General features: G+C 39.0%; 1 protein-coding gene across 3 annotated transcripts in view; it reads left to right on the top strand.

Annotated features, from left to right (window-relative positions):
• Nucleotides 1-27210, top strand: part of LOC126473889 (uncharacterized) — a 115244-nt gene that overhangs the window by 17008 nt on the left and 71026 nt on the right. For all 3 annotated transcript variants that reach the window (XM_050101229.1, XM_050101228.1, XM_050101227.1), the window contains one exon: nt 23448-23698. In XM_050101229.1, the coding sequence (XP_049957186.1) occupies nt 23448-23698 (251 nt within the window). The remainder of the gene's footprint in view (nt 1-23447; nt 23699-27210) is intronic.

The raw sequence follows: 27210 nt of genomic DNA, 5'->3' as shown, positions 1-27210 counted from the left end.
CAGTGCCACCTGTATTGTTGACCTTGCTTGTTCTGTTCATCTGCAGTGATTGTTTTTGCTACTGCTGCTTTGTTCTTGCTTCGTTTTTTGTGTTTTTCCTACTTGGTAAAAATGCTGCTGAAACTGTTTTAATGGTGCAAACAGATTACCAAGATGACGCTGTGGGAAAAACTCAAGGGTATGAGAGATTTGCTTGATTTAAAACTGACAACATGTTGATTGATCAACATCAAAACAGTGCCGTTTTGATTTTTGATTTTTTTATGCATAAGGGTGTAGTTCATGCAGAGTTTGTTGCCCAAGGTGGGACTGTCGATCAGAATTTTTTTAGACGATTGTGCAATAGTGTTAGTCAAAAAAGACCTGATTTGTGGCGGACAGGATACTGGTTCTTTCACCATGAAAACGCACCTGCACACACAGCCATCTCCATTAGACAGTTTTTGGCTAAAAATGGCATGGTTCTGCTGCCCCACACACCTTATTTGTCTGACCTGGCTCCTTGTAACTTATTCTAATTTCCACACATGAAAAGGGGCTTGAAAGGACACTGATTTGACAACATTGAAGGGGTGGGGGGGCAGCTGGTAGCCATTTCTAAAGATGATTACAAAAATGTTTCAAACAATGAAAGCACCGGTGGGACAAAAGTATTAGTTGTAATATAGAATATTTTGAAGAGGATTAAACCGATTCAAAATATATAGCGTACCCCCTTGCACACGATGGAGAAGACAATGTGAAACAAAATTCAGCAGGACTTCAAATTCTCATGAGTGATCTTCGAAACATCCTTATTTGTATCAGGTGTATTTCAGTCCATTGATAAACTTTAGCAAAGAGTATTGATTACACACTAGCGACTTCAGCTTGATTAATTGTTTCTCAAGTGAAGATTGACATCATAATCAGTCAACGGTATTAGATTTGCAAATCTTCTCACAACATTCTTCCAACTTCGGAGGTCATATACATTCCATTGAGCCCTTTGAGATCACCAGGTGTTTCTTGTCCTGGGGTACGATGATCGAAACCACCCACCTTTCCGCAGGTTTTACAGAAACGAATGGTGAGTTTCGACCGAGAATCTCTTTTTGAGGCCCCAAATGTGCTTGTGACAACATCAAAATCTGGTAAACAAGTGTGTGACCAGATTGAAAGATATTTGAAAGATTTTTCTTTCCCAGTGAGTGAGAAATACCTGCATTATTGTTAGATGTTTGCGGTGCTCAATGTGAAAGGACTGTTTAGAGTATCGTAGTTAGGGACAGGGAACTTGTTCATCTGGTAATTCCAAAAGGCTCGGCGGCACAGGTACAGGTGTGGGGGTTGTGACGATGTTCGCCCTGCTTTATTTCTTCATTGATTATCCTTGGTGTTGACGTACTGGCTGAAAAAATAGGGGTGGAAGTGCAGTACTGTCTACTGTAAATGATGAAGCCGACAGGTGCACATTTGCGTTCCACAGTCGTTTACTTTCACTTTTCACAACCCCCATACACACATTTAATATGGCCAGTGCACTGTTGTTTAACTTTTCATAAGCATCATTAATAGTTTGCTGGTGAACATCCACATACTGCTACGATAGTTTACTGTTGAGCATCTATGAGCAGTAAAACCTAACCACAGAGTCCACAGTTCTTAAGGAATAATCAGGTATGTATGGAGCAGACACTATCACCGCTTTTACACATGGCCTAATTGTTTAACGCTTATTCCACGGTTAAGATGAAACTTCGTTGTTGTTCTAATTGACACAGGTTTCTCATCTGAAACTCGGCCGTGGACTGACTGTCTCAGGGCCAAAAACCGGGCCCTTATATATCATCACAATATTAGTTGCTGAAACTACACATTGTTCAAAGTTTAATTTACAGAAATTACAATTAAAACTTAACTCATTACATTAACTGAATACATCGAAAAATAAGTCAAATTATTTTTTAAAATCACGAAATTAACAAATATAAATATGCAAACAATACTTTGGACAAAACTGTTAATTACTTCAGAATTAATTAAGAGCTAGCTTTGCTAACACGTTTTCGAATAGAACCGAATAGATCCTTTAAGAATACTGTTAGTTGTTCCTCTTAATGTTTATAATTAGTACAGAACTTATATTTGTTTATATGACAACAATAAAATTTAAGTCACAAAACAATAACTGAGTCCATCCTATAATGAAAGATACTAATGAAGAATAGTCAAAATAAATTAGAAAATCAATTACATACCGTATTTACTCGAATCTAAGCCGCACTCGAATCTAAGCCGCACCTGAAAAATAAGACTCAAAATCAAGGGAAAATAAAATTTCCCGAATCTAAGCCGCAACCTGAAATTTGAGACTCGAAATTCAAGTGGAGAGAAAAGTTTTAGGCCGCACCTCCAAATCGAAACAAAGTTGGTCCATTGTAATATGAGACACAATTTAGGTTGAATGAATGACGATACAGCTACAGTAATTTGGTTCGAGTCATAAGCTTAGCAGTTAAGCTTTACCAGGTAGCCATTGCTATGCGTCAGGCGCTCCGTCAGGATTTATACGGGTACCCTTCCTTTTCCACGTGCTTCGTCTGGTTTGAATTGATTGCTTATTTTTCTTTGATCTGATAAGTGCCGTTCTCTTTGTCATAGATGTTTACGTCACTCTAAGCTGAAAATGCATTATTGGACTGTGTCATGCATTGTTTGTCGCATTTTGATAATGAGTGTTTACGACCTGTTGCCACTCGCGGCATGTCTTGCTTTTGTGGGCGCTACTGCCGCTTCCAATTTTTTTAAAAAAAAAAAAAGGGGGGGGGGAGGGAGAGAGAGAGAGAGAGAGAGAGAGAGAGAGAGAGAGAGAGAGAGAGGAATCGTCTCATTAGCGAAACAATGACAAGAGACTGTTATTTCTTGTTACTTACGCTGCTGCTTTCTTTGATAATAATCAACAAGAACCAAATAATAGACTGCGTGTGATAGAAGATGTGAAGGAGAGTTTAGCGAAAAATTTTCTTCGTTTGGAAATCTTTGCAGATGCCTCTTTGGTACATTACATTCTGCACAGAAATTAGAGTCATCTTAGATTTAAAAATCTAGTCAGTTGTCGTGCTTCATATCTGACTGTATCAGTATTCGGCATAAGAATAATACGAATATAAACATGGCATGATATGTATATTCTTCCGCGTTTGCTGTTGTCTCACTCTAGTTTCGTAGTTTATTAGGCAGACAGGATTTAAATGAGATAGCAGCAAACATGAAAGAATACGTGGCAAAATGTTTATATTCATATTATTCTGATGGTGAGGAGAATACTGCATGTGATTCACAATTCATAAGAGTTCGTATTAGCAACCATCTCTTGTCACAAGTGGGAAAAAATTCCGCACGTAGAGTTGGCCATATTGACAAACATCCCAAACAGTCTTGCCAGTCGGATTTTCGTAGTACATTGAAAGGCTGCTACATTCGAAGATGAACAATACGGAATTTGTATTTACTTCGTTGGATAATTTATGAAAGTGCAGTGGTCAAAACTCGGGGCGGAGGAAATATCTCGTCTTCCACCTTAATTTATTTACTGACACAGAGGTTTTGGTGCCAGTATTGATCTTTGTGCCTGCAAAGCATGCCTCTGTAGTGCTACATATATTCGACGGCAGAAGTTAATTGTGGCGGCACCTATCAACATTTTATAGAACTTCCCGTTACTTTGCACTCGATTCTAAGCCGCAGGCGGTTTTTTGGATTACAAAAGCCGGTAAAAAAGTGCGGCTTAGATTCGAGCAAATACGGTATGTAAAACTAAGGACAAAGTTAGATCTGGTGTTATATTCTTTAAAACTGAGGGCCAACCTGTCTCTTTTTATCAAAACGCAGATTGTACTCACGTATGTTAACGGTCATTAGTTAAGAACAAAATGAATTTTAAGGAGGCAGATGGAAAAACAAGATGGGAAGTAAAATTATCCCAGCCTGCTTCGTCACAGGGTTTATGGCTTTCAATGTTGGAGGAACTTCTTAGAGATGATTTTCAGATCCAATTCTGTTGAATGACTATAATGTCGATCTCTTCTTCAGAAACATCATAATCAAGCTGCAATCATTATTACATAATCTATTCTCCTCCCCAAGGCCTATCAACGTACTGAAATACACCTGATAAAGATCAGGGAATTTAGAGGATCCCCCATGACAGTTCAAAATCCTGCTGAATTTTGTTTTGAATTGTCTTCTCGGTCATATCACGTGAAGAAATTGAATTTGTTTTATGAGCATTGTTGTTTTAAGCAGTTATTTACAGATTGACACTGTTATAATTATGTTCTACCATTATAATGAGTTACTTCTAATTTTATGAAAAGGATAGTTGCTACTTCCATATAGTGGAGATTCTGAGTTGCAGACTGTCAGAAATGGAGCTTTTGACCAAGGCCTCTGTCGAAAATAAATGACACACACACACACACACACACACGCACGCAGATGCAACTCGCACACACATGAGCACAGTCTCTGGCAGCTGAAGCCAGACTGCGAGCAGCAGCACATGATGGGAGAGGCAACTGGGTGGGGTGAGGAGGAGGCTGGGGATTGTAAAGTGCTGCAAGTGGGGGCTTGCAGGGATGACATGGAGAGAGGGTAGGGCAGCTAGGTCCAGTCAGGAGATTAAACAGGGGGAGGAGGGGTAGCAGAAAAGGAGAGAATGGGAACAAGGAAGGAGTTGGATGGGTAGGACGACGGCTAGCGAAGTTTGAGGCCAGGAGGGTTACGTTAATGTAGGACATATTGCAAGGAGAGTTCCCACCTGTGCAATGCAGAAAATACGGTCAGGTAATGCATCTAGTCATTTACTGGTATATGAGCCATGAGGCAATGGGTTGGGAGCAGTGGTTGTGTAGGGATGGACGAGGATATTGCTTAGGTTCGGTGGGTGCCGGAATACTGCTGTGGGAGGGGTGGGAAGAATAGTGGGTAGGACATTTCTCATTTCAGGGCACGATGAGTAGTATCAGTCCTTTCCAAAGGCCTCACCTTTTTCCCCATTACCAAATTCGGTCGAGCAAGACTTGTTTGTAGTGGTTAATACAAAAGAAAATGAGAAGAAAAGAAAAAGAAAAGGTTGAAAATGTGGGAAGAAATGGTGAATAAAAAGGGGGTTTTAAAATCGTAAATGACCGTGAAAAAGGGAAAGAATGAAAAGCAAATCGGGCTTCGTATTACAGAAAAGCTATCGGACTTCGTGATTCGTAAAAGCTATTGTTTTTGAGCAAAAGTTAAACCAATTTCCACTACAAAAATTATTGAGAAAGAACAGAGAATAACAAAATGTAACTGACAGGGGGAAATGACATAGATAAGAGTTCATCCTTTACCAGGTTAAATGTCTTCTTTCATGCGGCGTCCAGGTCTTCAAAAATCTCCTACTTCATTTCTGTGTGAAAAGTCTGCTCCGAAATCTTGCAATCGTCCAGGAATCACTAATTTATACAAACGAAAATCATCTTGATACTGAATGCAATTTAATTTACTTGGCTACTTCCATCGTCCGAATTTCATAACTTCCACAATATGTCTACACATTAAAATCAGATCAAGACTAGCTAATAAGTTTTTTACGTCTTCATCAGATCACGTCTGCATTAAGCTTCCGCTCTCGAGAGACGAATAAAGAAACGGATAGAAAAACAAAAAAAAGTTACAATTTTAGTATTTTCTCTGCCGTCGAGCGCTCATACTGCTGCGCCGGTATAATTTTTATCTGAGGGAACGAGTGTAGTGCGGCGAAATTCAAAGTCCTGCTACATGTTAAAGACCTTCTCTCCTTCTTCTGGTCCCTACTGTGGAAACATTTTTCACCGCTGACCCTGCCAATCAGACTCAGCCAAAGACCAATGTTAAAACCTGCCTGACTGAGTTCACTCCTTCATCCAACCGTGATCCACCCCCAGTGCCCCCAAATCACCCTATTAACTTACCAGAATTTCCTAAACTCAAACCTTGCCTCACCATCATTCCCCAAATCCTTCAACATGCAAACTAGCTTTACACCTGCAGAAAAACTGCAATCCTGACCTTATAATCCTACCTGTTGACAAAGGCACAACCACTGTTGTTTTGAACTGCAAGAATTATCTGCCAGAAGGATTCCATCAGCTTTCACATTCATCCACCTACAAACCCTACCACAGTGGCCCCATTCCATAAATCCAGCAGGATCTCCAGTCTCTCCCAAAATTCATAGGCCCATCCCAGAACCTGTCCCCAGAGTCCATATCTCTCTCATCCCTACCACTCCCAGTACACCTACATTCTACATGCTTTGTAAAATCCATAATTCTAACCACCCAATACGCCCCATTGTGGCCGGTTACTGTACCCCCACTGAGAGAATCTCTGCTCTCATAGACCGACCCATTCAGCCTATTGCCCACAACGTACCCCTTATATATAAAAGATACTAACCATTTCCTCCACCCACTCTCCACAGTTTCCTGTTCCTTTACCACACAGTACCCTGCTTTTCACTAGTGATGCCACCTCCCTTTACACTAATATCCCTAGTGCCCATAGCCTCACCACAATTGGACACTACCTTTTCCTATGCCCGACAGATTCCAAACCAACAATGTCCTTTGTAGTCACCTCGCCCACAATTACGTCTCCTTTGAAGGCATTATCTACAAACAAATCCAGGGTGTGGCTATGGGCACCCACATGCCACCATTCTATGCAATCCTGTTCATGGGACATCTAGAGGAATTCTTCTTAAACACTGGGAATTCCAAACTCATCACCTGGTTCAGATTCATTGACGTCATCTTTTGTGATCAGGATCGAGGTTGAGGACACCCTATCTACACTCCTCCAGGACATCAACACCTTCTCCCTCATTCGCTTAACCTGATCCTACTCTACCCAGCAAGCCACTTTCCTTGATGTTGACCTCCACCTCAAATATGGCTATATCAGTAACCTTTGTCCATGTCAGACCTGCCAACCATCAGCAGTACCTCCACTTCGACAGCTGCCACCCACTCCGTACCAAGAAGTCCCTTCCTCACAGCCTCTGAAAATTTACTGAGGGTCTCATCGAGGTCTTTGCAGACCGCAATTACCCTTCCAATCTTGAACAAAAACAGATATCCCATGCCTTATCTTCCCAGCCACTCACCACCTCCCACAGTCCCACCATCTGGCCACAGAGGAGTATTCCTGTCATCGTGGCTCGGTACCACCTCTCATTGTGCCCTGAAATGTGAAATGTCCAACCCACTATCCTTCCCACCTCTACCACGTTCGTATTCTGGTGTCCACCAAACCTACGCAAAATCCTCATCCATCCCTACACAACACCTGCTCTCAACACTTTGCCTTGTGGCTCATATCCCTGTAATAGACCAAGATGCAAGACCTGCCCCATACATCATCCCATCACCATCTACTCCAGTCCGGTCACATACATCGCCTATCCCATCAAAGGCAGAGCTACCTGTGAAACCAGTCACGTGATCTACAAGCTAAGCAGCAATCACTGTGCTGCATTCTGCGTGGACATGACAACCAATGATCTGTCTGTCTGCATGAATGGCCACCAACAAACTGGCCAAGAAACAGCTGGATCACCCTGTTGCTAAGCTCGCTGCCCAATACAACGTTCTGCATTTCAGTGACTCCTTCACAGCCTATGCCATCTGGATCCTTCCCAACAACACCAGCTTTTGTGAGTTGCACAGGTGGGAACTCCCCTTGAAATGTGTCCTACGTTAACGTAACCCTCCTGACCCCAAACTTCATTAGTCATTATCCTGTCCATCCAGCCCCTTCCCTGTTGCCATTCCAGCACTACACAACCCTGCATTCCATAAACACACTCAGTCTTTTTTACTTCTTCCCCCCCCCCCCTCTCTCTCTCTCTCTCCTCTCTCTCTCTCTCTCTCTCTCTCTCTCTCTCTCTCTCTGCCCCACACTCCTTCTAACCTCCTGACTGGACCAAGCTGCCCTACCCCCTCTCCACGTAATCCCTTCCTGCTCCCACTAGCAGTATTTTACTGTCCCCCACCCCTACACTCCTATCCCTCCCCCCCCTAGCCCCAGTCTCTTCCTTATCCCCGCCCAGTTGCCTCTCATCATGTGCTGCAGCTCACAGGGACCAGGGCCAAAGACATGGTCATGTATGTGTCAGTTGCGTTGACGTGAGGGTTTGTATGTATGTTGCCTATTTTCAACAAAGGCCTTGTTGGCCGAAAGCTCACTTCCTGAGAGTCTTTTTGTTGTGCCTATCTGCGACTCAGTACCTCAGCTATATGGCAAGTAACTACTATCCTTTTCATAATAGTTTCATTCCATCCTGGATTTTCCATTGTTTTATTTTATTTATAATTTTCGATTAACAAAATATGTATATGCAGAATGGTGAAACAAAAAACCCACGAATGAAAGATGTAGAATAACAAAATGAAATGTTAAACAAATAATTAGAATATTAATGAAAGTTTAGCCATTTTTAATTTTGTTGTTCAAAATACTCGGACAGTACATTTGTGTACAGCTTATTTTCCAAAAATTGTATTTTGGAAAGCAGCTTTATTATACAGGGATGTAGGTGGGTTGTAAGCACCTTTAGTTTATGTTGTAACAAAAGTTTTAATTTCTCAAAATGAATTAATGGTGGTGGGTTATATTGCAAGCTTTTAAATTCTTACAAAAATAGGATGGATTAATTATATATCAACTTTTATATGAAAAACAGTTGAGAAATCATTGTTTCAAAGATATTTCCACAAACCTAAAATGCCAAATTATCTTTGTGGGTTTTGTTTACTCCTTAAAAGTGTAATTAGGCACAAAAAAGAATATATATTGCACTACTTTGCCCCCAGTGGCCTAAAAACATAATTATGGCAATAAAAATGGCTTATTACTGCTGTGAAATTGCCTTACATGTATGTTTAAATACTGTGAAATATATGAAAAGAAATGTATTTATCTTTACGTTTCTTAGAGTTCAGCTTACGAAGCTGAGTACTCACAAACATTTTCTGGAGTAATTGCTTGTGCATTTTCTGTGATGTCTTATGCATTATCTTGTCTCCACACTTTTTACGTTAATTTGGGGCAGACTGACTGACTGAAGTTTGTGAGGCAAAATCAGTGTTGACAGGTAAGGTGGCCAGGTGGCTGTTTTGTTGGACACACTCTCTAGCTGCGAAACAATAGCCAGGACAACATGTAGGTTGTATTTGTGTATATGATTTTATGCACAGTTACTAATTGCAGTACAGCAGCTCGGAAAACTCTATAGAGCTATCTAGTATATTGGGAAATCATAGTTATTTGCAATAATTCACAATAAAAGTGCAAGCTATTTTCACAGTATTGTCGAAACATCCACAGTTTTTGTTTTCATTGCTAAATATTTCCATCATTTCTAGTTATATAACGAGCAACAGAATGATATATCAGTATGTTGATATTTGTAAATAGGAGAAAGTACATTATGATGATCAGTCAGTGGCATGTCATCTTATTAATTCCTCAGTGTGTTGCAACTACACAAACAGAACAACAGCATTCACCTTACTGTCAGAATCTAGTTTTGAATGGTTTTCTTCTGCATGGTTTGAGGTATCACTGCTCATTCCGCGATTTTTTTCCACACAGTCTTCCCCAGTATGTTTTTGGCTACCGGACTGATGATGCTTCAGTGCTGTTCACGATTTTTGTCCAGTTCTCACTAGTCACTTAATTGACAGCATCCTTAAAGAAGTTCTCTACTTCAGAGATGATGATTCGTTATTATTTACAGCAATTTAATTTTTTATTTGCATCCATAGCCTTTCTATGTCACTGAAGGAAGCTGAAATCATGCCCATGGCTTTTAGCAATTTCATCAATGACTTATGTTGGAAATTGTGATTTCTGTTGACCCAAAAGTTTTATCAATTCAGCCTTCAGATCATCTCTGGGATCTACATCTCATCTTCCAACCATGGAATATCATCATCTTTTCTTGTTGCAAAGTTGGTCTCTTATCCTGAGCAAATGAATGATATGGGGTGCTATCCCTAACAATAACTTACGTCTTTGTCAAATTTGCATAAGCAATGTCTCACATCTCACCTGAAAAAACTCAACTGTTCCTGTCTTCCTGATTATCACCTATTTTTTTTTAATAAAATTTTAATGGATCGTTTGGTACATCCTCATCTGATGTACCTGCACCTAAAATAGTAACACTAGTTAACAAATTTAAACTTTTTTTATGCATTTGGTTTGTAAATGGGTGGATTTACCTAATTTTTGGCTGCTGAATACACTGGTAAATTCAGTTTCTCTGTATGACATCTCATTTCGTAGATACAAAGCAGAATAAAAAATGGCAATAGCAAAAATTTACACAATTAAATCAAACAAAAACACACATTCAGAATGTTTGAAATCAATACTGTTTTGTATGTATATATGGGCATGATGCCAATAAAAGGTCCAAATTAGTTCAGAATATATTTTCACCTTTAATCGTCTTTGGTTATTGAAAGAAGTGGTGATGGCGCTATTCTTTTGTTTACCATTTCATCACTCTCCCTAACAAGACCCCAGCAGTAGTCGCCCATCATCGAAGAGTTCCAGTGGCCTCGGTAACAGTGTTCCGTGGTAAGAATGTCTTGATGAAAGTGTTCACCATGCTCATCGCTTACGGCTCCCAAATTTTCCGGGACGAAATCAAGGTGAGAATGTAAAAAGTGAGTTTTAAGCGACATTCTACACCCCATGTTCTTACAATTGTCCAACAGATCATTCACAATGGTAACATAGTTTTTGTCTTTTCTGTTACCCAAAAAGCCCTTCACAATTGCTTAAAAAGAAGACCAACCAGCGAATTGGATATCTGTCAGTTTGGTATAAAAGGTTGGATCTTTCAGCAGTCTTCTTATTTGTGGTCCAACAAATATACCCTCTTTCAGATTTGTCTCACTTAATTTGGGAAACTTTTCTTTTAAGTGATTGAAGGCCTCACCTTCTTCATCCAGAACTTTTACAAAGTTCCTGGTAGTGCCCAGCTTTATATGAAGGGGAGGCAAAATGATTTTATCGGGCTCAACCAATGGGGTATTGTTCACATTTATGTTTCCAGGAACATATGACTTCCTTGACTGCATAATGGTTCTTGGTGTCATGGCTGTCCCAAAGTCACAAAAAGCAGCAGTATTTCGTGAATCCAGCCTGTAAATCTGTAAGGAGTACAATAACTTTTAAATCACAGCAAAACTGCCATTCATGATCCTTATATTTGATTGCCTCTAGCAGCAAATCCATGGTTTCATAAGTTCCTTCCGCATCCACTGTGTAAGCCAAAGGTACTAATGGAAATGCATTGCCCTTATGCAGTAGTACTACTTTCAAGTTGATTTTACTGGAGTCAGTAAATAGTCACCACTCCTGTGGAGTATGTTGTACACCTAGGTGCATCATCAGACCATTGACATCTCTACATACACACATTGAATTCTGTGTATCGAAATATTGAACGGAGGAAACCTGTCTTGATCTGAAACAGGGAAGTTTTGTCCCTGGAGCTAGAAGGTTCTGTTGTTGCAGTCTCGACCACAAGAGTTCAGCTCGCTGTTTCGAAAGTTTAAGATTGCGAACCAAATTGCTCAATTCCTTTTGATTATAGAGCTGAGGCGAAGTGTCATGTTATTGAGGGTAGTACTCTTCTATATATTCAATACTTTCTGATTCACTTGACATGGTGTCTGGTTCCATGGCTTTCAGGTTACAGACAGGAACAGGCAACCCCTCATCATGGGGCGCAGGCAGTTGCATGGAAGATACATTTGGATATTTTATTTTGTATCTAACTTTGCTTGAATGTCCCGAAATATTTGTAAGACAGAAGTAACAGTCTTTAGGCTCACCATTGGAACATCGAATGGCATGACTTGGCATTTTCCTTTCAGCCACTTGATTAAGGTTGTAGTACAGGTCATGCAGGCAATATGAGGTGCAAAATTTTTATCTTGATCACCAACAGGACAATCAAAATACAATTTATATGCCTCCTTAACCAAATAAGTGATTGGTTTTCTTTGGGATTTTTGAGTGAATTTCCCACACTCATAACAAAAGTTTGGGTGGTTCGGACAGCAACAAGATTCACCAGTTGCCATTTTTCTTAGTGTAAGTTTTAAACACTAAAAGTTTGCACTATCTTTCACAAGAAACACTCACTGAGGATCTCTTTCACACCACTGGATTACCACACCAACCATTTACTGTTGATTTGTAGATCTTCTAGCTCTCTGCAAATCAAAAACAAACAATTAAACATCAAAACAAAAGAACAGCAAAAAGCGATATACTGAAGACGAAAAATAAAAAAATAAAAAACTTTAAAAACTCAAAAATGGTACGTGCTAGAACATTTTGAAAGGCACATTCAGATTCCACACACCAAAATACATACTAGTAGATGTATCACATCCCAGATGCAGAATGGCTGTTGACTAGTGTAATTTGCCCTTCCTTTTGCAACAGGCACTGCCATTGTCCCCTTGGGGTTCCATCATTCCAGTCTCTAACATCATATATTTCTAGCACCTTTAAAAAGATCATTTCTTCTGAAGTGACACAAGCAGTTTCATTAGTGTGGGATGTTCCATTCTATAAACTATAACTAGACTTCTAGTTAAACTAAGTGAAACAGCTGTACCAGTTGACATAATACACTCTTTGGTACGTTTCAGGCATGCTACCTTCTCAAGTGCAGCACTTCATTGGCTAGCTTCCTGTGCTCATTTAGCAACAAAATGACGAGACTGAGCTGTTAGTATGAAAGACGTGTCTGTATGAAAAAATAAATTTGAAAAGTAGGGACCAACAGTGTTTTCCATATGATAGTTCTATTCCAGCTGCTCCTTCTGAGCAAATAAGTATGAAGTATTGTTAATATGAATTCATTGGCAAATGGGTGGTCCGGGATTTGGACTACCGTCCTGGATGTGAGTCCTTGTTGTGGGATGGGCATAGCTATACAAGGTTTGGCTAAAAAATAACTGGTACGAGATTTCTTTATTTTTATTCCTTCATAACTTTTACATTATCCCCTTTGAAATTCTCCCTCCTTCGTTCCTTACATCATTCCATGCAAATTTTCCGGTGCTTCAAAGCAGTGTTTGAAGATTTTTCTGATGGCATGTTCATGATCTCTGTCACTTTTTCTTTCACATCTTCATCTTCCCAACTCTTTATTTCATTTCAGTACAGAGTTTCCATTTTGGGGTGTAAAAAGTCATACTGAGCAAGATGTGGTGAATAGGGTGGATTTTTCGAATGGAGGGAGTCCCGTGCCTAGCCAAAAACATCTTGACAACCAATGTAGTATGAGCTGGAACATTACACTGATGCAGAATCCACGAGTTGTTTTTCCACAACTTATGTTGCTTTCTTCCTACTAGTTAATGGAGTGTAGATAGGACTTCAAATTCCTTATTTGCAGTTCGACCTTCAGGCACTCAATTCATGTACACAGTGCCATGGATATTGAAAAACACAATCAGTGCTGCTTTGAATTTTCAGGGTGTATATGACACAGGACGACCGGGAGATCAGGGAAAAACCCGGGAATTTTTTCATCCCGGAGGAAACCGGGAAAAACCCACAAATTTATTAGAATTCTGGTAATTTTTCGTTGTTTTAGTTTTGAGTTAAATTTTTGTAGTTTTGACTGGTAAGAATCGATACTCTAACAAAGGATATTTTGTATCCCGCTACTGCAGAATAATACTGCAACAATAAAACGTGAACGCTATAAAAAATTAAAATAAAACATAAATTGCAAAGGAAATGTGCCATATATAACAACAAAACACAATGCTCATAAAGCGTTAGCCAGCAGCAAAATATGTTAAAGACTTTAGGAATGCTTCATAACAAATTGCCTCCGATGAGCGTGACACCACAACTGTTTACATTAAGCCTAGTTTACACGACGACACTAGGTTGCAGGCTACTGCGCTACCGGCCACTGCGCATGTGCGCCACGCGTTTGCATAACTCGTTGGTGAAACTAAACACTTTCGGCATGTTTCAACTTTGGTGACACTAGTTGCATGAGTGTTGAGGTTATGTGTGATCGCAGAGTGTAGACACACTGAAATATGAAGTGGGGAACGGAGGATAATGTTCGCTTTTTGGATATCTGTGCTTTGCATAGGTGTTTGTGGGATTTCATTGATGCTGATTACAAAAATAAGCAACATATTACTGCCGCTGAGACCATCATGTGCAATCATAACATAGATGGTTTGACACTGTCTGAGCTGCAGGGCAAAATTTATTGAGTTGGGAGCACATATACAACTGAATTAAGAAAAATACAAGCAAGTGTAATTCTGGCCATGGCAATGCTCTTGTCCACGAGACTAAAATCCCATCGTTCGAGTTCGCCAACTCTTTGTTAGGGAATATTGTTGACAGGAGGGAAGTCTATACTGATTCAAGAATCTGCATTCTTTATTCAATATTCATCTATTTAAAATGTGTCTGCAGTGCTCCCCATTCACATATGTTAGAATTTTGAAATATTGCAACTGTACAGATCTATCTTCAAGAAAGTAGTTTGCAAACCATTCTCTTCTTAATGCAGTCTGCTTCGAATAATTATTGTTGCTAATGTTAATAATTATTACTGTTAATGTAAATAATTATTGGTGTTAATGAAAAAGCATCATCACCAACTAAAACCGTATCTCATAGCATGCCGAGTGTTCTTGAATGTAATGCACGTAATGTGATATGTAATTTCAGTTCTGGTGACAGTGCTTCATGCATTATAGTACCTTTATTCCTTATCGCATAATTAACTCTATTTAGAAAAAATGTGAACAGTTCTGATTACATTCTAAGATAATTAAAAGAACTTCTTCTATCTTCCGTTATAAATTATTTCAGCAAGGATGCTGAGCAACCGAGCTTACTTCTTTTCTTCATCCAGTTACGAATCGAAACAAGTTCCTTATTTTTTCCTTATGCAGTGATTCCACGCGACAAGCTTTAACTCCATCACAACTCGTGTGACGTGCAGCTGCCAAAACTTTCATTTCAGACACGACTCAGGGACCCACAAAACGATGAAACTGAAGTGCATACCAGTGTCACTGTGTCTACAGTCCTATATGAAACCACTTTCGTGCAACTCGTTCCACGCAAAGAGTGGTGCAACCCAATGTCATCGTGTAAACTAGGCTTTAGATTTGTTTTAGCATTTACAAGCGGGCTCATGCACATGCGCAGTTGAGTGGCGTATGAGTAGTAACTTCTCCCGTTTCTGACTACAGACATGTGGCTGTTGGCAGTGTAAGAAGTCACAGCAAGCAGCTAGATGCAACCAGAAAAAGTTTAATTGCCGCGCCAAAGCTGGCAGATTCACTCATGCGCAGTGGGCCCGGATCTATGAGGGAGGGGGGCGCCAAATTCATATTCTTGAGAAGAAAAAACCTTGTTTCACAAAGTGCCTAGCATCCAGCACACATTGGTCTATTGATTACTCATGTGATTTTGATGTGCATTCCTGTTGGTTTTTGAACACACTCTGTAAGTTGATTTCTGAATGAATCCTAAGCCACGCAGGGTAGCCAAGTGGTCTGAGGAGACTTGTCACAGTTTGCGTGGCTTCCCCCGTCAGAAGTTCGAATCCTCTCTCAGGCATGTGGGTGTATGTGTTGTCCTTAGCATAAGTTAGATTAAGTAGTGTGTAAGCCTAGGGACCGATGACATCAGCAGTTTGGCCCCATGGAGAAAAAAATCATAAGTTGATCTTTGAAATCATGCATAGTGTATGTGATGTCTCTGTCAGGGGAATCCTCATCGCATCTAGAAGTAAACTTTCCTGCAGGCAAAAGGGGACTGTGCTATACAAGCTGAGCGGAGCAAAGCCGAACGAGTGAACGCCAATCGCTGTCTGATTATGTTGTTGTTTGGGTTTACAAATGATCAGCATTGTTATAATTACTAGGAAAATCCATAGATTCAGACTACCAGAGTGGGAATAAATGACTAACAGGAATAACATGTAAGAAAGATTATGTATTGTCTTCTCGGTGTATACAGGGAAATGAAATTTTGTCAGAAAATTTTTAGCCAGATTGCTATGCTAGTAAGGGCCAGTTGTACAGTCTGCATCTAGCGGCCGCTTCAATTCTATTCTGGAAGTAGTGTGGAAAATGGTTTGTACAAACATAACAATGCCTAACCGGAGAATAATTGGGGATAACCAAACTGGCGACTCTGGCAGGGTTAGTGAAGTTAAGTGGCAAATAAGTTTTGACAAAGGCAGGAATAGTTCCAGAATTAGTCATGACAAGATTGTTTGTTAGAACGAGGAAGGAGAAGAAATGGGGACAGAACACAAATTAGGGAAGAATATGACGATTCCAAATTTATATAAAAATCTCGTACTACAGTAGAGTCTCAATTATGCAATCTTCGGTTATCCGACCTTCTGTGTTATCCTACCCTTTCACGGCGCCGGCCATGCGCCAGCCGACAACAGTTCAGTGACTGACGTGTTGTTTGTTGATACTCAGTTCATTGTTGAGCGACCTCGGCTGTTTTGGAAGATCGGAAAACCAAGAAAAATGGCGATTATGAAAAAGTAATTGAAGCTTTGTTCCTATGGTTTACTCAACACAGAGATAAAGCTGTACCTATGTCAGGACCTATTTTGCAGGAAAAAGCCTTAAAGTTTCGTAACGAACTAAACAAAGGTGAACCTTATTTCACAGCTAGTGTAGGCTGCCTTGATAGATGGAAGAAAAGATACGAAATTCGGCAACTTAATGTCTGTGGTGAAAAGCTTTCAGCAAATTTTGAAGCTGTTCAATTGTTTAGGAGTAAACTTCACAAGGTATTGGACAAGGAAAACTTAACAGGCGATCAAATTTTTAACTGCGACGAGACTGGTCTCAATTACAAAATGTTACCGGAAAAAACATTAGCGTCAACGGCCGAAAAGGCGGCGCCAGGCTACAAACGTAGCAAAGAAAGAGTGACAATTGTTGCATACAGTAACACCACAGAAAATTTGGAAGTGAAACTGTCTATGATAGGTAAGCCAGAAAAACCAAGAGCATTTAAACATGTATCTAAAAATGCTTTACCGGTGAAATATATATTAAAAAAAAAAAATGATTGGGTGAGCTCAGACGTTTTTAAAGAATGATTTTTTTAATAAGTTCGTGCCACAAACTGAAAAGTTTTTCAAAGCCAACAACTTGCCCCGCAAAGCACTGTTACTTCTATACAATGTCACTTGTCATCCTAATGAAGATGAACTTCAAGATCAAGATATAAAGGCCATGTTTTTGCCTCCAAATATCACATCCTTATGTCAGCCTATGGATCAAGGGACCTTAGAGACACTGAAGAGAAACTACCGCAGAAACTTACTTTCCTCCTTAATTAATGCTGTGGACGAGGGAGGAGACATGCCAGAGCAGTTGCGTCATATTAATTTGAAAGACGTAGCTTATGACGTGGCCCAATCTTGGGAGAGTGTTGGAGCAAATACAATTGCAAAATCCTGGAAAAATTTGCTACAGGAAAATCGAGAAAATTCTCCAGATGATGAAAATCTACATTAGCAGACCGAACCAGAAAATACTTCCCTGCTTTCATTGTTCCGGAATGTGCTGACGCCACAGAAGATGACATAAATGAATTTATTGTCAAAGATGAAGAATTTGAAGTGACATGAAGAAATAGTCAACATGGTAAACAAAAAAGAAGACGACAAAGAAGCGGATGTAGTGGAGGAAAGTGCCCCCAAGATTTCTCACAACGAAGGACACAAGAACTTAGAAACTGCTTTAAAATATGTAGAACAACTTGAGGAAACATCGTCTACCGAGGTTTTACTACTTAAGAGACTACATGATTTAGCGGCAAAAAAACGCCAAACAACAGGCAAACAAAAGACAGTTGTTAACTCCTTCACACAGTAAATATCTATTCAGTCTAATTTGATTTATATTGTATTAAATCTTTAACTCATTTGGGCTACTTTAGTTTAATTTTTGTGTTTTTTGTATTATTTTCCGTGTTATCCGACCTTCCCGCTTATCTGACCTTGCCACAGCCGGTTTGGGTCAGATAATCTCTAGTGTACTACTTTTCGATCTCGTGCTCAAGAAACTGGAGCATATGAATGAAATGTGAAACTATTTTCTAACATAAACCTTTTTACTTGTAATAGGCCTAATAGGCACTTTATGTTGGTCTTGGTGAATTGTATTCTGTCATGTTATGAAAATGACCATTTGTGCCAAAACAGTCTCGTTTATTTGGTGTGTGTTACAATTTCTGCAGTGTTAAAAAGACCTGTTTTGTTTTATCCAGCAGACAGTGACAAAATAGACATAATCAGATCGAGAAACTACACCAATCTTGGGTACTATTTGTATTAACAGCTTACACAGTATTAGACAACGATATTTCGATTTTTCAGGTAGCAAAACATTTGATGGGCTTTGATGAGGTAATAGATTCAGTTACAGAAAGGAAAGCATGCCATGTGAATCTGTAGCACGATTAGAGAGAAAACAATGCAAGGACTTGAGGATTGAAACAGCGTGCACTCTCTTGCTTGTCTCTTCTACTGGTTTCATGTATCCTACATTTAATTTTATGTCACCCAAAACAGAAAGTTATTAGCTAACAGGCGATAAAAAGTGAAAATTTTCTGAAGAGTTCTTGTTCTCCCGATTACAAATAATCCTATCCAATACTAATTGCGAGTTTTTTTTAAAGTAAGAAAAGAAAAGAGGGGCAGGATGTCAAACCGGGCGACTGGGAGCAGGAGAGGCACCACAGAACATTTTAATTTCCACTGTCGTGAATATAGTTTGATGGCATCCAGTAAAAAATATACACTTTTCAATTCCACGGAGCGAAATACGGTGACATGTGATTGAAGAATGCTGTCTGAAGAGGGGTGGCACTGCACTTGGGCACACTTCAGACCAAATAACATGTCTTACATTTCCTTGAACATATATGTTTTATGTATCAGACTCTTCAGAAAGATGTGCGCTACAAAATGAACATATTTTTGAAAATTCGATTTTTAAAAAAATATTTGACGCTGTCTCAAATGCTCGAGGGAGGGGGGGGGGGGGGGGTAGGAGGGGAGGGGGCAGGGGTAGCCACTATCTTAGTATTTTCCCGGTTCGGAAATATTGTAGATTCAAGGCTGATGCCCAGAGCAGTCTGACAACAAGTAATACTGGGGAAGTGCATAGTCTCCACGTGACCCGTGTTTACATTTAGTGATTTTGCTGTTTCTTCTTCGTTTACTGCTCTCACGTCAAATGAAAACAAAATGGATTTCTGTGGCTGGGAGCTATCAAGTGAATTAAAATACATCCACATAGTTATGGAATGCTAATGTACATAGTTTCAGATTTTATTTTATTTCCACTTTTCTGACAGCCATGCATTAATCGACTTGTAGAACAATGAAGTTATTTTTGTCGGTTTGCCAAAGAAATTTCGTTTTTATTGATCTTTTACACCGAGGCAATCAATGTGTTTGAAACAAAGTGTTTCGTTCCACACTATTGGCTAATTTCAACTGCTCGCTGCATTTCAAGTGCATGTTTTCACCTTCTAGCACATATGGCATTATGCCATAATGAAGAATCAAAAATGGGTTAATACAGTACTGGTACTCCAAGAAAATTTACATTCTGAAACCCACACTGAAAAGCGAAATTCCAATGCTATTGGAGTATCCTCTGATCTCTCTTTTCTTTTATGACATAATGTAAGATCTTTTAATGTTTTACATGTAACAAACATACGGGCTTCCTGCATCATAGCAGCTGCCAAAGCACGGTGGCGCCTGTTATCTGGCGCTCTCCGATGACTATTGAAATGAACCTATTTCTAACAGGTCGTGGGAAAATATTGCGAATGGTGTTTTGCAATGTGTTACTTTCAAAGTAAATTGCCTTTTATGGAAGTTGAACTATGTGTGAGAATGTATGATGATTTTCTTAAATCACAGAGCATTTGATGATGAGCCATTTTAGAAGTATTTCGAGCCCAGAAGATCAGACATTCATGTCGTTATTATGAGCAAATTGATGTAGTACTACGGGAAGCTCTCTCTTCTCTGCGCTAGCTAATTTATTTGTGGAAAAGTTTGAGGACAAGTCACTGGACTCGGCTAAAAATTTTACTCGCACATTTGTGTGATGTATCTGAAAGTGTAACTCGCACAAAAAATATCAACATTACATGTGAAAGCTTAGCTTCTCTTGCAGCTTATTAACCTTAGAGACTAATATTATGTGTGAAAGTTTTGATTTTCTTGTAGCAACACTATGTATATTAATTTAAAACATTAACTTTTCCTGTTTGTGTATCCACGCTACTTAACAGTGATATTGCTATTAGCTGACTACATCACGTGACATGAGCTATGACTGTCTTACAAAAGCACTTCGCAATCTCAATAACAATGGTTCAGAAAGTGACATGCTGTGTTTGGTGGAATACAGATTTATACTTTCGTAATACGAAAATATGCAGCGTACATGTTGCTGAACATCAAAAATCTTTCCAAAAAGAGTTTTCTTCCCTGAGTTTAGTTTCCTAAAGTGCTGGGAAATTCTACGCCTGTGTATAAAAACGTAACCATTCAAAGGATTGATAAGTTTTACAGTCCCGAGGAAAAATATACTGTCAATTAATTACACGGAAAAAGTGTGTTTCATCTGAGAGAAAGTGTATTTTTGACCGGGAAATCCGGGAAAAATCTGCGAATTTGTTTTCCTTGTCCGCGTGTACACCCTGATTTTGATATTCAAGCCTTCTCTTTCGTGAATTGGGGCTCTTCCAGTGCAATGGAGTTCTAGAATATTGCTCAAGTGTGTGCGACCAATATGAGGTAGGACTAACAGGGATATTGAACATATACAGAGAAGAAAAGTTGCTTCTCACTATATAGTGGAGATGCTGAGTCGCAGATTGGCACAATAAAAAGATAGTCTTAAATAAGGTTTCGGCCAGTATGGTGTCCATCAAAAATAGAACACACACACACACACACACACACACACACACACACACACACACCTCTCTCTCTCTCTCTCTCTGCAGTCTCTGGCAAGTGAAGTCAGAGTGTGGCTTTAGTTGCCAGAGACTGCAGAGAGAGAGAGAGAGAGAGAGAGAGAGAGAGAGAGAGAGATAGTGTGCGTGTGTGTTCCTTAGAAGGAACAACTACAATTTAACTACAACTTTTTTTTAACAAAGAAAAACTTTGTAATTTCTTTTTCGATTAAGAAAATGGCATATCGTTACATTGATATACATTTACACTGCAAAAGGTATTCTGCATTTCAAGCTAAGAATTTGTCAATACTCTGTGTGTATTTTAAGAGGAATGTGCGGAACCATCATTGTGACAAGTAAATTTTTATGTATTTTTTACCATAATGGATGTTTCGGAGAGTTCGAACACATTTATCCTCTGTACAGAATTACTTTAGGATTGACACTTCAGCAGGAGCACATAGAGGGGCGGAGCATAATTACTACATCCTGCACTGCGATCAAACATGTAATCTTGTATTTCATTCAACCTGCTCACACTAGCAAACTGTTCAGTGTATAGAGATACAACTAGCTGTGTGTTCTGAAAGAGGGGAGCTGTGATTTCGTTTTGCTTTTATTTATGACAATAAATTTTTAATAAGATACATGGAGAGATTGCAAAAATGTGTTTCCTGGTAATGCTATCGGACCTTTGATGCACAAGAAAGTGTTTTGTTGTTGAGTTTAGATCACTGTTCCCCAAACTTTTTATCCCGTCGACCCCTTCATAGAATATTTGCCTTCTTATCAACCCCCATATTAAGTATTTAACAAAAACATTTTTTTTTTATTTCTGACGTTACAACCTCCAGATTAGTTATTCAACAAAAACATTAAATAATTTATTTGCATTTCTGATGTTAAGCAATAAGGAGACCAGCATAACAATCCAACAAAAGAACTTATAATTTCCATACCTTACAAAATCCACCCAATAAGTTTAACAGAGAGAGAAGATATTCTCCAGCGTTGTTATAATCTTAAAAAAAAATAGTAAAATAATGTATCGATGGAAATTTGCCTATGGTTCTTAAACCATACACGCTGTAATATGTAAAACCCACAATTATATTTGGAAATTAAGTTATACTGAATGAAGAAGCCTCTTACTGTCTTTTTTTGACTACTGTATACTTCAAAATGTTAACATACCTTTGTATTGAAGTAATTTATATTAGTGGGTGGATGTATCTGAAGAGAATCAGCAAGATTATTGATATTCAGTTGAAAATTGGTAAGTTTTAATTGCAGATCACCACGTTTTCCAAGTTCTGTTTGTTCCCCTGTTTCGTCAAAATTCCGTTTGTGTAGCTAAAACCAACTACAACCACAAATGAAGTTGGGAATGCAAGTAAGACAGGTTTGACTTCTGCTTTGAGCTTGCAATATTTTTTGTTAGCAGTATTGTTATTGCACCAAAATTCCATGAGGTTTTTATTTTTAAGCAATGCTTAAGCTTCAAGATCTGCAAATATTTCAGTTAGTTCATTTCTAAGCCAGGTTCACTACCTTCATTATCTATTTTTGCATCAAGTGGAATAGCAAACCATTCTGGAACAAGCATATTCCCCAAGTCTTCTAAACATGCTTTAAAATCTTTCCTTAATTTATCAAGATGTTTAATGTATGTCTCCAAATCATGGTCTAAAATATTTTCATTTTCTTGTAGTGCTCACAAGTTTGAAATAGTAACAATTGGATCATGCCAGTGAAGATATAAATAGCTCCATTTTTACTGGAATGGCCACTGTGAATGTTGGAGCTTGAACAACTGTAAAGTTTTTTTTTTCCTTGCAAATGCTTGTTTACTTCATTAAATTTCAAATAAAGGTCTGCCAGAGAGAATATATTGTTCTTCCACTGTTTTAACTCACGATATAGTGATAGATCCAGATTCCTAAGGAATTCTTCAGTAGAGTCGTACAAGTCAACAAGCCTGTGCAAAATATCACCTCTTGGCAACCATCTTTCGTTTCATCACATTCTTCTCATTACTTTGCAAACAATTGGAAATTGAGAGGGTAACCTTTAATTTTATTTAGCGACCTTGTGCACACTTTTAGAGTATCTCGAAGTTCGCCGTTTAGTTTAGGCAGGTGCTCACTTTCAGGTTCGTATCATATATACTCTTCATGGTTGTCACAAGAAAAGGGGGGGGGGGATTTTAGAGGTACGCAAAGTATTCTGTAACACACACTGTAAAAATGGCCTTCAGAATATTGCTTAGATGTATGCATACGTATCACTTACAGTAACAAACAGTGTTCTATAAAATAATCAACAAATGTTGACAGAAAACCAGGAAAAAAAGGCTGCAAGAAAAACCTTACATCCTGTTGACAAGAATGGCAGCATCAAAGATATTAAACAGGTACAGAATAAGGACATCAAATCATTCAATTCAAAGAATGACATACCTTGTGCAGATGAAACTGAGAAGGCCCCAGAAACGCAATTAGAGTTGAAGGAGAGCCCTCCCATTAAGGAGAAGGGAGGTGATAGCCCAGAAATTGTGAAAAATACTGAGAAAAAATTGGATGAACAGGTAAATACAGCAGCTGTTTTTAACTATAGCAGATATTTTGATATTTTTTTCTTTGTAACATTTTATGATACTTCATTGTCTTGTTCCTTTTGTATATGTTGTTGTCATATTGTGTGCTTTATTCTAATACCTATCTATTTTAAAATATATCACAAACTACAATTGTGTTTCTTTTGCACACTCATTGCATTACTTGTACCATGGAAAAAGAAACTACCCACTCCTTGCACATTTAAATTTTTTTCCTCTTTCTCGAAGGAAAGAAATGCTAATTGAAAACAAATTCCTGTTTGCTAAGCGAGTGACCGTGTTTCATTAACCATCTTAAAATAATGTAGCAGTTTAAGAAATAAATATAACTAAATAAATGCCACATGTGTCAACTTCACTTGGAATTTGAGCAGAACTGTACTGTACTGGGCATTGTCATCCTGCATTGGTTTTTCATAGAGTTTTTTTCTTTTTTTTTTCCTTGGATACATATATGTATTAACTCACTTCCTTAGTTTTACCAAGAAAGATTCTAAGTTATAACCTTTCTCTTTAACGAGTAATCCTAATTTATTGACTGAATATGAATTGTGTTAGGCGATTACACAATTACTGATTTCGTGCAGTTCTTGTTCCAACACATACGGCAACATTTGACATGGTTGGGTAAGAGTATGTATGTGTAAAGTTGTAACCATCCCTGTATATCCTAATTAGGTGAGCACCACTTGTTGCCCAGGTATGTATTTATTCCAATCTTCTATTGGTTCATCTCCTGCTACCACCTCTTCCTGTTCATCTCCTCTCCTTTCCTTTGTGTGTCCATCCCCTCCATGCTCCTCTCTCTTCACTTTCTCTGTCCATTTTGTCCTCCCCCTTTGCCTTTTCATCTCTTCGTCCACCATCACTCTGCCTGTGTTTTCCTCCCTCTGTCTCTACCCAACTCCTCCTCCTTTCCTTTCTCTGTGCATCTCCTCCTCCTATCTACGTCTATCTCCTCCTTCCCCATTGCTGTCTGTCCTCATCCTCCATTCTTTCTCCACTCACACTTACACCAATAGGAGGTTGGTGGTTCGTACCACTACAGTATTTCTCTCCAGATTGTAACTAATGTGTGTAACAACCTTAATTGAAATTATTCCAGGGGTTTAGGCTGAGCTTTTCACCTGCAGCTTTGGTACATATGCACATGTCAGATATACTTCACATGTATTTAAAATATTTCACACACATCTGTACACATATCTCACCTGTATTTGTACTAAATTTCACCCTGCAGTTTCATTTTCATGCAGTTCACTGTTTATCACACTGTATCTTCCGAACTACATACTGTACAATAACATATGTGCACAAGTACATCTAGTGGTGTATGTACCTACTGTCTGCGAAATGTGTTGTGAATCGATTTACTAGTACAGAAGTAATAAATTAAAATGTCATGCATGATGTGGCAGCTTTTTCTCACTTTTCAGTATTTGACAGCATATCTCCTGAACTGTGTGTCATAAAGTGATATAATTTTTGTGGTACATTCAGTGCCATTTGTGGTTACTATCTGTGAAAACTGATTTGAATAGAATTAGTACGAATCTCCACTATATGGTGATAAGTAACAGCCATCCTTTTCATAATATTATTACATTCCATCCTGGATTTTCCATTGTTGAACACCTCGTAAACTAAGTGTCGCACAACGATGTAATTTTCCTGGTACATTCAGTGTTGTGTGAATTCAGTCTGAAATATGTGTTATGAATATAATTAGTAGTAAAGAGGCAATAAATTTATGTGTAAAATAGTTTGTTGCAAGTCACCAAGTTTTCTGGTCCTCAAATATTGGATGACTAAAGTATGAATATTCTCCTGTTGTGGTCTACACTACTTTTTCATCCCGCCCCCCCCCCCCCCCCCCTTTCTTAGGTGGGTGGTTCTTGTCCCCTCAGTGATTATTTCCAATCTGTAAATGATATTGTACCACATTTGGTTGAAATCGGTCCAGTGGTTTAGGAGGAGATGTGGAACATAGATACATTTTTATAATTTATATGGATTAAAATTATGTATTAGAGAGCACTTAACATCTTGGAACTGAGTCCCTTCACTCAAAGCTCTCAGATTTATGTGGGCAGTGCACACAGTTGCCAATGTGCGACAGCAAAGCATCAGTTCATTTTCGTTATTCAAGTAGTTCACGCTAGCTGTCACACTTGGGAGGGAACCAACACTGTTTCTGATCTTCGCCTACCACGGTGGACAATAGTTCATTTTGGCCTCGAAGACAGCCGACTCATTATTTTATTGAGCCTTAACTTAGGGCAGTTGACATTCTTTGGGAAAACACTGCAGTGGCAGTGAGGTGACGGATTTACATTAGTCTATATGCTTCATTGTTGATTTTAGGGGAACGAAAAGGAAGATACGTGTGTAGAATCTGGTTCATTCTTCCATTCTCTGTCCATAAATAGGTATTCTATTTCCTATCTACACATACCCCCACCCCTGAAAACACACACACACACACACACATTCTCTCTCTCTCTCTCTCTCTCTCTCTCTCTGTCTCTCAACATTCCTCATCAGCCACAGTGGGGTTGCCTATGCATTACTCAGCGCCAACCCGAACATGGAACAGTTGTATCACAGTTGGCCAATGCTTCTCTTGTAATGCCCTGAAATGAGGCATATTCGCCTTACTATTCTTCCTTCACCTCCCATAGTGACATTTCATTGCATTATAGGTACATATTGTCTTGGTTTGTCACTGTGGCCATCATGCTCTCAATCACCTGCATCCTACATCGTAACCCTGTGGAACATTTAACTTCAAGGCCAGCCCTATATATCTACACAATTTACTATGCAAGCCCTGCCACTGGCATTACTTACCCCCATCTAACATAGGAACACTTTCGAAAGCAACCACACCTTTCACCATCTACACTGCGACTACTACTCAGCATTCTTGTCGGTATGACCACGTGCAAACTACCTGTTCTACAAGACTGCAATTCTGCTCAGCACCTCTTTTGTTTGGTAAGCAACAATCTAACCCATTTACATAGTTTTTTCAGTCCTGTATTTTCGTTTAATGAGAGCAGCCACTTTGGCTATACACTGGTATATTAATCTACATTTACTTCTATACTCTGCAAACCACCATGAGGTGCATGAAAGAGGGTATGACCCATTGTACCAGTTACTATAGTTTTTTCCCCATTTCATTTACGTATGGAGTGTGGGAAGAATGATTGTTTGAATGCCTCTGTGCTTGCAGTAATTATTCTAATCTTATTATTGTGATCCCCATTTGAGGAATATGTAGGGGATTGTAATATATTCATATAGTCATCATTTAAAGTGTGTTCTTCTAACTTTGTTAATAGACTTTCTCTGTACAGGTTACATCTGTCTTAAAGAGTCTTCCAGTTCAGTTTGCTTCAGTAACTCTGTGACACTCTCCAATGGATCAAACAGACGTGTGATCATTAATGCTGTCCCTCTCTGTATACGTTTAGTAT

This window comes from Schistocerca serialis, chromosome 4 (assembly GCF_023864345.2).
Source record: "Schistocerca serialis cubense isolate TAMUIC-IGC-003099 chromosome 4, iqSchSeri2.2, whole genome shotgun sequence".
Classification (NCBI taxonomy): Eukaryota; Metazoa; Arthropoda; class Insecta; order Orthoptera; family Acrididae; genus Schistocerca; species Schistocerca serialis.
This window is presented reverse-complemented; position numbering and strand designations above follow the sequence as displayed.